The sequence below is a fragment of the Rhincodon typus genome, chromosome 1, assembly GCF_021869965.1.
Source record: "Rhincodon typus isolate 14 chromosome 1, sRhiTyp1.1, whole genome shotgun sequence".
Lineage (NCBI taxonomy): Eukaryota > Metazoa > Chordata > Chondrichthyes > Orectolobiformes > Rhincodontidae > Rhincodon > Rhincodon typus.
This window is the reverse complement of record NC_063332.1, coordinates 8,062,758-8,076,379: the sequence shown is the minus strand read 5'-3', so window position 1 is coordinate 8,076,379 and position 13,622 is coordinate 8,062,758. Positions and strand designations below refer to the sequence as shown.

The following is a 13,622-nucleotide window of genomic DNA, read 5'->3' as shown; positions in this document are numbered from 1 at the left end:
CGTCACCCACGGGAAACTCTGAAGGCGATAGGTTAAGATATCTGTCCATCAGAGTGCGGTTGTAGCCAATAGCCGTGCAGAAACTAGCGGGTGGGTGGGGGACGATGGTCGCCGCTGTCCGAACTGTCAATCACTGACGCAGCAGACCAATGAGAGACGAAGACCCCGGGATTCTCGACGCACGGGCACAGCTCCCTGCAGAAAGTCGGATTTAACTCGGCATAGAGGAAATGCGCTCTTAATTGTTTATTTTGTATACATATGAAAATAATTATTCTATGCACATATCATTTTTATTTTTTTTATTAATACACTCAAATCAGGAGGAGGCAGGAGGAAGAAAGAAAACAAATAATCCAGAGCGGTGGACCGTGTGGATTTTCCTTTTTCTGCTTGTTTTGCAAAAATTTGCAAAAATACAAAACATTTGTTGGGGGGGGGCAGAGAGAGAGAGTGGATAAGCAAAAACAACACATTGGAGAATTGCGACTGAAATAGCGTTTTGTTTAAAAAAACATGGATCATGCTGCAATTGAGCAAACGCACTCACAACACGAGCCCATAAACTTTGGAATTGATCAGATCCTGAACAATTCGGAGCCAGGGAGTTGCATGCACCCGAACCGAGTTGCTGAGTCGGATTACCAGGTGGCAACCAACGTGTACAACTCCCAGCCTGATGGCTACAGTAATGCTTACAATAACGCCTGCAGTATGGCCGGATTGCCGGGATCCTATAATGTTAACATGTCTATGAATATGAATGTAAGTATGAATATGAATCTTAATATGAACAGCGGGGCCGGGGTGATCCGAGTGCCCGCGCACAGACCTATACCTCCTCCACCTCTGTCGGCCGGGATGCCAACTGTGCCCTGTCTCCCCAGCATGGGCAACATGGCAAACTTATCTAATTTAACTTTCCCCTGGATGGAGAGCAGCAGGCGGTTTGCCAAAGACAGATTAACAGGTGAGGTCTTGCATTCCGTGTGGGTGTTGGGTGAATGTCTGATATAACCTGTATTTTAGTTTCTTAATTTTTTTTTAAAAAAGAAGTTATTTCAAGAAATGTGCAGAGTTGGAGCAACCGGCGAGCTTTTCATGGTAGCAGGCACACTCGGGCCGAGTGGTCTCCTGGCTTATCCTTATCAATAATTTTATGAAATGCGGCAGTGGGGGCGGAGATGGGGGGTGGGGGAGACCCCGTAACCGAGTGAAGGAGGAATATTTAACAAAGAAACAAAGTGCATCTGGAGTGGGATAGAGATAGGGAGTTAGAGATCTGGGTGAGAGGGATCTGGGAATAATCAAAAAAGTGTTCCATAGAAAGAGAACGATAATTTAAAAAGGCCTGACTGAGACTTGAATCTCGCAATGGAGAAATGTTGACTCTATGAAAACTGAAGAAAGTGGTTGTTTTAAGAAAAAAAGAAACTGATCGAAAATTAATCATACAATAGGATTTTTTTTCCTGAAATTTAACGAAAATAAACAATATTTTGATCAAAACAGGGGCGCGTTGTCCATCCCACGCTGGAGCAGGGCGGCTGGCTTTATCTTCACCCTGAGGAATTATAAGAGATATTTAGGATAATGTGTTTCAATATTGATTTGGCCCTGTTCAGTTTTTAACTGTCTTCGTACAGACACACACTAATACCCCTAGGTCAGAATAATGGCTATAATATATGTATATTCTAATATTTAGAAATGTCCTTGGTAAATCGTTAATCCTATATTTAAAAGTACGTGCCTCCAAAGTGCATGCATCATTTAAAACATTGGCTGTGAATTTATCAATAGGGTCTGACCAGGAGTCAGACAGTGACTTGAACAATTTATATTAAAGCTTTCCAGCGGCCTTGTCTAATACATCACAGCGTCTTGCGGGATATTAAAACTTATTTTACTTCGAACTGAGGTCCCGTTTGCCTTTGTGGAGGGTCGCTCTCACGGTGCCAAGCTTACTTGCCGTGGTGTGAGCAGCTTTATTGTGGCTCTGAATCCCGTTCATTGATCGTTGCCAGTTTTAGTCGTTCCTGTCGGATTGTTCAACATCCAGAGATAGCAAGAACTGCCGATGCTGGAGTCAGAGTCAACACAGTGCGGAGCTGGACGAACACAGCAGGCCAGGCAGCGTTAGAGGAGCAGGAGAGTCGACGTTTCGGGTCTGGACCCTTCGTCAGGACTGGAGCCTGACCCTGATGAAGGGTCCCGACCTGAAACGTTGACTTTCCTGCTACCTGACTTGTTACACATCCACCAATTTTCTCTCTGCCTGTCGGAGCTTCTGTCTGGTTGCTGGCTCCCCAACTCAGGAAAAAAAGCTGAATCTTCATAAGCTTCTCCCTGAACCAGAATGAATCGTATTCAGTATATTGGAGACAACAAGGTGCAGGGCTGGATGAACACAGCAGGCCAAGCAGCATCATAGGAGCAGAGAGGCTGACGTTTCGGGCCTAGACCCTTCATCAGAAAAGGGTTAGGGTTAGGGTTAGGGTTAGGTATATTGTCATTTTAAGGACAAATAATCAAATTAACAGATATTCGCTCCAATATTAAGTAGGAAATGCATTGAACCCTTTTGAAACCTTTGAATGCAAAACTTAGAAAGAGTCCTTTAAGACATTGTCGTCAGGGAACTGGACACCAATTTCTTCAATATTATTTAAACCTAATTTTATAAAGTTCATATTTTGAATATGAACGATTTTTTTCCAAATGCACACACACATAATTGGCGTTAGGTGTTAAACTGTTGTTTAGTCTTACTTGCAGTTTATTCTAATCTCAATCATTTAAAAATACGAACCATTTTTAAGCTGAAACTGCGGATGATGGAAATCTGAAGCATAAACAGAAATTGTTGGAGTAATTCAGCAGGTCTGGTAGCATCTGTGGCGAGAATTAATGCTTTGAACCCAGCGACCCTTCGTCAGTTTCTCCAACAACTTATTTTTTGTTTTCGTCTCATTTTAACTTGGAAGTTGCCTCTTTAAAAAAAGTACTGTTGCTTTTGTGCTAAGTGGGTCTCTCATGCCGCTCATTATTTCAAAATGAAAGCGCGGAGCTGAAATTAACGATTGAACCGTTGAATTTCCCCGCTGACTGGGGAATCCCGGCTGCTTGTTCTGAAAACTGACGAGAGTCAGGGATGAGACAAAGAACTGCGGAGGCTGGGAATCTGAAACAGAAACAGAAATTGCTGGAGGAACTCAGCAGATCTGGCAGAATCCGTGGACAGGGTCTGAAGTCAACTGTGTTTTTGCTTTCTCTCGACAGACGCTGACTTTGTCCAGCGTTCTCTGTGTTTGTTTCAAATGTCCGAGATAATTGGTCATTATTCCTGGCGACCATGATTTGGAGGTGCTGGAGTTGGACTGGAATGGACAAGGTCAGAAATCACACCACGCCAGCTTATACTCCAACAGGTTTATTTGAAAACACAAGCTTACTGAGCCTCACTGCTTCTTCAGGTGTTAGAATGAGGCTCAGAAAGCTAGTGTTTTCAAACAAACCTGTTGGACTATAACCTAGTGTTGTGTGATTTCAGACCTTATTCCTGGCGGTTATGGAAGGGACATTTTAGATGTGGTGATCAACGGTAGTGAAGGAATGGACTTTCCGTAAGCCCCATTCCTGCGTCTCTCTGTAAAGGACCTAGTAGGAACTGCAAATGCTGGAGAATCTGAGATAACAAGGTGTCGAGCTGGATGAACACAGCAGGCCAAGCAGCATCAGAGGAGCAGGAAGGCTAACGTTTCGGGTCTAGACCCTCACTTCTGAAGAAGGCCCGAACCCTCAGCTTTCCTGCTCCTCGGCCTCCTGTGTTCATCCAGCTCCACACCTTGTTATCTCTATATGGAGTTGTGTTTCACCTCTGTGGGCTGCGGCGTCGGGCCTGGGGCTCACAGTTCCAAGACAAGACTTTGCAAATCCATACGCTTTCAAGCACTGAGGCAAAACCCTTCCAAGCGGCTTTAATCCCGCGGCAACTTTGGTAGTTGACAAAGAAATATATACTCCACGTCTGTCAGTTGAGAAACATCGGTATAATAATCTGCCACTTCCAATACTATATCCAGGGGTGTTGAACATTCACGCTTTGTTAATATTTAGAGCCTTTGGACACGCACACATGTCCACTGCTGACGGGATAACGAAATACATTCAGGATGATTCTGATGGAACGGTCACTTTACTAAATTAACGACGGTTCCTTTCTTTCTAAGTGATGCTTTCGATCAATATGGGTGATACTGGAAATCTCCAGAATGTAAGTGGGACTTTTTATTTGGAAACATGTAGAGCCCCCCGCTTCGGAAAAGTGGATCAGGGCATTTTTTTTGTTATTTACAGAAAAGGATAGTTCTAGAAGACGTGGGTGTCGCTGGCTAACCAGTATTTAGTGATTGGCCCTAGCTGCCCTTGAGACGGTGGTAGTGAGCTGCCTTCTTAAAACGCAGCCGCAGGGGAGGCGATGGCCTCGTGGTATTATCGCTGGCCTGTTAATCCAGAGACCGAGCCAATGTTCTGGGGAATCCAGGCTCAAATCCCACCACGGTAGATGGTGGAATTTAAATTTAATCAAGAACAAAACAAAAATATAGAGTTGTCCAATGATGTCCATGAATCTAACCGATTGTTGGAAAACTGCATCTGGTTCACTGATGTCCTTTAGGGAAGGAAACTGCCATCCTTACCTGGTCTGCCCTATATATGACTCCAGACCCACAGCAACGTGGTTGATTCTTAACCCTGGGATGGACAATAAATGCTGGCCGAGCCAGCGAAAGCCTCATCCCGTAAATGATCTTTTTAAAAAAAGGTCCTGGCTAGAGGGAAGTCAGAGGCCATCTCGCTCCAAACCTTATTGTTCCCCTCAGAGCCTCACGTTCCAGGTTTAAAAATATTCTTCCAAGACGTCTCAGAGGGAGCTGTTTGATTTATCCCAGAGGCAGAAAGTCACGAAGATTGGAACTCAATGTCCAGCCTACCCCTTGAGGTAGAGGGGAAAGATCCCGGGTCTCTATCGCAGAATTAGCAGGGGCAGTCCTTCCTGCTGGTCAATATGTAGCCCTCCCAGAACAATTACCAGCCACGATCACATTGTGGGATCTTGCTGGACGCAAATCCGCAGTCCGCACTTCCTCCCGTGGCAAGAATTGCAGAAACGTTTCGTGAGGTGTAAAAGGCTCTGGGAGTCACCTACACCCTCCTCAGCCGAACCTCCCCGCTCTGTCACCTCAGTCGCTTACATAGACGGGAGAAGAGATAGAAAAAAGAGCCGAAGATAGAACCGGCGCCGACTGGCAGCTGTAAAACAGGGATAGAGAAATTAAAGTACAGGATCAGCGAGAGGGCTTTAGTGGTAGGAAACAGAGAAGGGAAAATTGGATGAAAACGATATTTACAAAAACGAAATGGAGAGGATAATGAATAACTGAAGTAGGAGGGAGAATGTGGGTTAGATCTGCGGAATAAATGGAGATAAAGATTAGCTGTAATGAATGGAGATAATTGTGATCAGTGGAAATAAATATTGTTATTGTAATTATTCCCGCCTTTTACTTTTCCAGCGGATGTTTCCGCCCCGGTTTTTATAGGGATCACCGTTTGTAACTCGGGATTAGGCACAGATCCTTCCAGCAGTATTCCACGCTGTCTCTCTCACAGCTTTTGACACCATCCCAAGTGTTTAAGTCAGTCTGGGACTATTCCAGTTTGTTTTTTTTTAACTGTGATGGTCAGGGCAGGGTTGGGCGTCTGATATTTTAATTTTTAAAATATCGATTCGCACTCGGACATTGGAAATGAATTTATTGACAACAGATCATTTCCCAACGGCACTTCTGAGCTTTTTGTTTTCGCCGTGAGTGAGGAACTATCAGCGGAGTCTACGGTCTGAATTTTGTTGGAGGTGCCGATGCTGGACTAGGGTGGACAATGTTAGAAATTATCCGACATCAGGTTCCAATCCAACAGGTTTAGTAGAAATCACAAGCTTTCGGAGTGTGACTTCTGACGTTGTTGGAAATATGACATTTATTTCCAATCTTATAGCTCCGGGGCCGTTCAGACTAATATATAAAAAAATTCTAAACAATCAAAGATGTTACAACACACCTCGAGAGCAGGCAGTGCTTGAGGCTAGGTCTCCTGGCTCAGAGAAAGGAACATTACCACTGTTCCATAAGGGCCCCTCAGAGTGTCTCCGCAGGGACGAGATATTTAATTAATTCTCCCTCCCTCAGCTCTGCGTTTTTATTTCTATTCAAACAATTCCCTATTGAAAGCGACTGTTGAATCTGCTTCCACCCTTCAGTCAGGCAATTCATTCCAGATCATAAACTCATTATACAAAGTAAATTCTCCTTATCGCTCCTCTTTATTTGCCTAATTATTTTCAATCTGTGCCCTCTAGGGACATTTATAACCAGTTCCCCTTTCTCCACACAATCCAACCTTCTCGTGTTGTACACCTGTGTAAATGATTCACCTGTATCTCACTGTCCACTCTCCCAAGCTGACAGATGTCAGCTATCTTCCTTCTCTGGGAATCTCGTCGAATGTCATTTGTGAAACGAGCAGCATTTCTTTCCCGAATTCCTTCTTTGTTCAGATTCTTTCAAGGAATGTGGAAGTTACTGTCTAGCCCATCACTTGTTGCCCATCCATAACTGCCCTTAAAGGGAGTAACTTGTTAGGTCAGTTCAGAGTTAACTGTTTTGTTGTGGGTTACATGTAGCGTCATAGAGCTGTACAGCACGGAAACAGACCCTTCGGTCCAACTCGTCCATACCTACCAGATATCCTAAATTAATCTAGTCCCACTTGTCAGCATTTGGCCCATATCCCTCTAAACCCTTCTTATTCATATACCCATGCCGATGCCTTTTAAATGTTGTAATTGTACCAGCCTCCACCACTTCCTTTGGCAGCTCATTCTACACACGCACCACCCTCTGCCTGAAAAAAGTTGTCCCTTAGGTCCCTTTTAAATCTTTCCCCTCTCACCTTAAACTTATGCCCTCTAGTTTGGGACTCCCTTACACTGGAAAAAAAAACACCTTGGCGATGAGTCCTGATGAAGGGTGTAAACCCGAAACATTGACGTTCCTGCTCCTCTGATGCTACCTGACCTGCTGTGTTCCCCCAGCTCCACACTGTATTGACTCTGACTCCATCATCTGCAGTTCTTGCTATCTCCTTGGCTATTCACCCTTTCCATGCCCCTCATGATTTTATAACCTCTATCAGATCACCCCTCAGCCTCAGATGCTCCAGGGAAAGTAGTCCCAGCCTATTCAATCTCTCCCTATAACTCAAACCCTGGCAACATCCTTGTAAATCTTTCTCTGCATCCTTTCAAGTTTAGCAACACTGCAGGCCAGACCCAGTAAGGACGGTAAATTTCCTGACCTCAAGGTTGTTTATAAAACTGATGAGTTTGTTGTACAATCGATGATGATTTAATGGCCACCAATGAGCCTTCAGCTAATCGAATTCCCACCTGGATCACCGAGTCCCCATTCTCCATCCCCCCCCCCCCCCCCTTTTCTCTCCCATACTTTATGAGTCAGGGTAGCTGACTTCATTTTTGACTGGACAGCTGATGAGTGATGCCATAGGTTCAAGTCCTACAGTAGCCAAGGTTACCATGAAGGTGTCTCAAACTTGGCTGAGGCGTGGTGACTCAGCTTGAACCGCCCACCAGTCATCACTCTCTAACGAGAGAGCAGCTCTGTGGTCTGTCAGCATTACAATGCCTTTACTATCTTTTATCCAAAAAGCTTACTACATCTAATACTTTTAAAGTATTAATGCCACAGTTTAGTGCTGAAACAAAAGTGCAATCATATCTAAGCGAAGGAGGCACACAAGGCCAATTAATTATTCAGGTTAGAATTAGGGAGAGACACAGGGGAAAGACGCCCTACGCGTGTTTAAACAGCTGAGGAGAGATGGGAAAGAGTGTTCAGGCTCTGGTGACTAGGAATTGGGATGGGCTGCCTGATAGGATGGGGAATGAGATTCAAAGAACTGTTAAAAAGAGACTGGAAAAAGAAAAGCAGAACAAAAGGCACTGAACAGTAGGGATCAGGCAGAACAGCAAACAATCCAGTCTACAGAGGGTGGGCTCTGGCAGCTTGGGATGTTGAGGGAAATGGTGCACTGTCTTCCTGCTGAGTAGCATGGTGCTTTGTTTGATTGACCAGCGGATAGAATCACAGAGGTCTACAGCATAAAAACAGGCCATTTGGCCCAACTTGCCCATGCCGTCCAGTTTGCACCATTGAAACTAGTCCCATAGATAGTAGGAACTGCCGATGCTGGAGAATCTGAGATAACAAGGTGTAGAGCTGGATGAACACAGCAGGCCAGGCAGCATCAGAGGAGCAGGAAAGCTGATGTTTCGGGTCTGGACCCTTTTTCAGAAAATTTTTCTGCACCTTGTTATCTTAAACTGGTCCCATTTGCCTGTGTTTGCTCCCTATCCCTCCATACCCATCCATGTATCTGTGTCAACGTTTCTTAAATGATGAACTTGTACTCACTTCCACCACTACCTTTCCAGACACTCACCACACTCTGCGTGTTAAAAAAAATGCCCATCCGGATTCTTTTGTACCTTTTACTTTAAACCTATGCCGCCTAGTTTTGTGTATCATTTACAGCAGTGGCTCAGTTGTTATCTCCTTTTTTTTTAACTTTTTGGGAGTTTGGGTCAGAAAGTTTTGTTTGAAGAGCCGCATCAGGAAATGATATCCGTGTATTGAGTCTAACCGTTTAGTGCAGGACTGGGCCACTGTCGCCAGCGCTGTAGTTTCTGTAAGCTTTTCCTAAACTGCTCCCTCGGGTACAAAGAACAAAGAACAAAGAAAATTACAGCACAGGAACAGACCTTTCAGCCCTCCAAGCCTGCGCCGATCCAGATCCTCTATCTAAACATGTTGCCTATTTTCCAAGAACCTGTATTCCTCTGCTCCCTGCCCATTCATGTATCTGTCTAGATACATCTTAAATGACGCTATCGTGCCCGCCTCTACCACCTCCACTGGAAACGCATTCCAGGCACTCACCACCCTCTGTGTAAAGGACCTTCCACGCATATCTCCCTTAAACTTTTCCCCTCTCACCTTGAAATTGTGACCCCTAGTAATTGAGTCCCCCACTCTGGGAAAAAGCTTCTTGCTATCCACCCTGTCTATACTTCTCATGATTTTGTAGACCCCAATCAGGTCCCCCCTCAACCTCTGTCTTTCTAATGTAAATAATGCTAATCTACTCAATCTCTCATCATAGCTAGCGCCCTCCATACCAGGCAAGATCCTGGTGAACCTCTTCTGCACCTTCTCCAAAGCATCCACATCCTTTTGGTAATGTGGCGACCAGAACTGTACGCAGTATTTCAAATGTGGTTGAACCAAAGTCCTATACAACTGTAACATGACTTGCCAACTCTTGTACTCAATACCTCGTCCGATGAATGAAAGCATGCCGTATGCCTTCTCGACCACTCTATCGACCTGCGTTGCCACCTTCAGGGTACAATGGACCTGAACACCTAGATCTCTCTGTGCATCAATTTTCCCCAGGGCTTTTCCATTTACCACATAGTTCGCTCTTGAATTGGGTCTTCCAAAATGCATCACCTTGCATTTGCCTGGATTGAACTACATCAGCCATTTTTCCACCCAATTCTCCAATCTAACTATATTCTGCTGCATTCTCCGACAGTCCCCTTCACTATCTGCTACTCCACCAATCTTAATGTCATCTGCAAACTTGCTAATCAGACCATCTGCACCTTCCTCCAGATCATTTATGTATATCACAAACAACGGTGGTCCCAACACGGAACCCTGTGGAACACCACTGGTCACAGTTCTCCATTTTGAGAAACTCCCTTCCACTACAACTCTTTGTCTCTTGTTGCCCAGCCAGTTCTCTATCCATCTAGCTCGTACACCCTAGACCCTATGTGACTTCACTTTCCCCACCAGCCTACCATGGGGACCCTTATCAAATACCTTACTGAAGTCCATGTATATAACATCCACAGCCCTTCCCTCATCTATCGACTTTGTCACTTCCTCAAAGAATTCTATCAAGTTGGTAAGACATGACCTTCCCTGCACAAAACCATGCTGCCTATCACTAATAAGCCCATTTTCTTCCAAATGTGAATAGATCCTATCCCTCAGTATCTTCTCCAGCAGCTTCCCCACCACTGACGCCAGGCTCACCGGTCTATAATTACCTGCATTATCCTTGCTACCCTTCTTAAACAAGGGGACAACTTTAGCAATTCTCCAGTCCTCCAGGACCTCACCCGTGGTCAAGGATGCTGCAAAGATATCTGTTAAGGCCCCAGCTATTGCCTCTCTCGCTTCCCTCAGTAACCTGGGATAGATCCCATCCGGACCTGGGGACTTGTCCACCCTAATGCCTTTTAGAATACCCAACACTTTCCCCCTCCTTATGCCAACTTGACCTAGAGTAATCAAACATCTATCCCTAACCTCAACATCCATCATGTCCCTCTCCTCAGTGAATACCGACGCAAAGTACTCATTAAGAATCTCACTCATTTTCTCTGACTCCTCGCATAACTTCCCTCCTTTGTCCTTGAGTCGGCCAATCCTTTCTCTAGTTACCCTCTTGCTCCTTATGTATGATTAAGAGGCTTTGGGATTTTCCTTAACCCTGTTTGCTAAAGATATTTCATGACCCCTTTTAGCCCTCTTAATTCCTCGTTTCAGATGGGTCCTATTCTTCCAAAGCTTCATCTGTTTTCAATCGCCTAGACCTTATGTATGCTTCCTTTTTCCTCTTTGCTCGTCTCACAATTTCACCTGTCATCCATGGTTCCCCAATCTTGCCCTTTCTATCCCTCATTTTCACAGGGACATGTCTGTCCTGCACTCTAATCAACCTCTCTTTAAAAGCCTCCCACATATCAAATATGGATTTACCCGCAAACCGCTGCTCCCAATCCACAATCCCCAGCTCCTGCCAAATTTTGCTATAGTTGGCCTTTCCCCAATTCAGCACTCTTCCTTTAGGACCACTCTCGTCTTTGTCCATCAGTATTCTAAAACTTACGGAATTGTGATCACTATTCCCAAAGTAATCCCCTACTGAAACTTCAACCACCTGGCTGGGCTCATTCCCCAATACCAGGTCCAGTATGGCCCCTTCCCAAGTTGGACTGTTTACATACTGCTCTCAAACCCTCCTGGATGCTACTTACAAATTCTGCTCCATCTAAACCCCTAACACTAAGTGAATCCCAGTCAATGTTGGGAAAATTAAAATCTCCCATCACCACCACCCTGTTGCTCCTACATCTTTCCATAATCTGTCTACATATTTGTACCTCTATCTCACGCTCGCCGTTGGGAGGCCTGTAGTACAGCCCCAACATTGTTACCGCACCCTTCCTATTTCTGAGCTCTGCCCATATTGCCTCACTGCTCGAGTCCTCCATCGTGATACAAATAAAAATCTTAGGGCACTGTCTGAAGAACAGCGGGCAGCATTTCCACGGCAGCGGGGGGGGAGGGGGAGGAAAATAATTACCTCGTAATGAATCAAAGCAAATATTCAGCACATTGTAATTTGTGTCAGTTTAATGTGCGCACTCTGTCAGTGTTTCCCACAGTACAACAGTGACTAAAGGTCGAGCAGCACTTTCCGGACGGCCTGGCGCACGGGAACGTCCTCCAGAGGCGCTACATGAATGCATGCCTTCCTTTCCGCGAAGGGGAAATTGTACAGTCCTCGTTGGAAGCAGATTCCCGTTTTCAGATGTAGTTTCGAAGCTGAAACACGAAGGAAACAGCAATCCCCATTTATCCCGCAGGCGATTACAATCAGATTTTCGGGGGATTTACCCGCGGGCCTCAGGGTATTATTACTCCGTCCAAAGTAACCCGACAAGCTGAGTGTGTATTCCAAACCCAACACCATTACTTTGGAAGTAAATCTCCATGTTTGCAAAAGCAATCAGAGATAAAAACGTTCGCTAACCAGTATTTTAAGACTTGTCATTACACACCTCTGGAACAGTTGTGACTCGAACGCGGGTCTGCTGGGCTTGGAAATAGGGGCTCTAACACTGCACCACTCGACAACAGAGATAACAAGGTGTAGAGTTGGATGAACACAGCAGGTCAACCAGCATCAGAGGAGCAGGAAGGCTATCTTAGGCCCGAAACGCTCCTCTGATGCTGCTTGGCCTGCTGTGTTCATCCAGCTCTACACCTTGTTATCTCAGATTCTCCAGCAGCTGCAGTTCCTACTATCTCTGATACAACGTTAACTCTGATTTCTCTCCACAGATGCTGCCAGACCTGCTGAGCTTTTGCAGCAATTTCTGTTTTTTGTTTCTGATTTACAGCATCCGCAGTTCTTTCGGTTTTTAACCCTTTATTACTTATTGGCCAACCATATAAATTGCATAACAGTAAAGCTGAGAAACTGGACATGCTGAAAATCTGGAGAGAATTCAGCAGGTCTGGCAGTATCGCTGGAGAGATAAAGCAAAGTTAACACAACGTTAACCTTGCCTTCTCTCTGCACAGCTGTTGCCAGATCTGCAGAACTTCTTCAGCTATAAATTGCGTCTTGGTTAAAACCTGCTCCATATATACAATATAACCCAATGATTTATAAACACAAAATAAATCCTCCACTGTACATGATTGTCTTACACGGCCAACAAATATAAAAGTGTTTTACGATGATCCACTATTTTTTAAACTCAGGCATAGCCTTAGTAGATTTTAACAATAAATATGAGTTATGATCGATTCATAGACAACCGTATACTTGGAAATCAATATGGAAAAGAGCATGTGCGTGTCTGTGCCTGGGTGTAGATGTTTCTGAATATATACATAGTTCAAACCCAGAAATCCTTTAAATAATAAATTACACCAAGTAGCGTCTAGCGCTGTATATAACTAGGGCGGATTCTCCAATTAATTTCCCCGCGTTCTGTGATTTATACCGCTGGCCTGTGCTCACATGTCAGTTTACTTACCGATCTCCCTCTCTGACACTACGTGGGTGGGGAAAGAGTTTATTCGAAAATCCGCCTTGAGCCGTCTGCCGCAAAACCGCCTCATCCCAAATCACCAACCTTTATATGTCAATGACATTAAACATAGAGCAAAACTAACATTATGAAAAAAACCCAGCTAAATGAATTAGAAAAAAATCTGACCGGGCACGGTTGCTGGTGCATTTTATTTTTGCTTTAGAAAATAATTAAGGTTTGATGAAAGACACTAGATATTACTCCATTAGATAAAAACAAAGACACGCCTTCCGGTTTTGTGAACACACACACACATGGACATAGTAAGAGATAATAGGAACTGCAGATGCTGGAGAATCCGAGACAACAAGGTGCAGAACTGGATGAACACAGCAGGTCAAGCAGCATCATAGGAGGCATCCTTAGAAGAGGCTTTGCAGTGGGGTTAAAATTGTATCAGAGATAGTAGGAACTGCAGATGCTGGAAAATCCGAGACAACAAGGTGTAGAGCTGGATGAACACAGCAGGCCAAGCAGCATCATAGGAGCAGGAAAGCTGACGTTTCGGGCCTAC

General features: G+C 44.7%; 1 protein-coding gene across 1 annotated transcript in view; it reads left to right on the top strand.

Moving 5' to 3' along the window:
* Window positions 1-259: 259 nt before the first annotated feature.
* LOC109936838 (T-cell leukemia homeobox protein 1-like) overlaps window positions 260-13,622 on the top strand; it is a 48,826-nt gene continuing 35,463 nt past the window's right edge. The window contains exons 1-2 of the mRNA XM_048601443.1: window positions 260-970; window positions 3,554-3,626. Of these exons, the coding sequence (XP_048457400.1) occupies window positions 517-970; window positions 3,554-3,626 (527 nt within the window). The 5' untranslated portion in view covers window positions 260-516. The remainder of the gene's footprint in view (window positions 971-3,553; window positions 3,627-13,622) is intronic.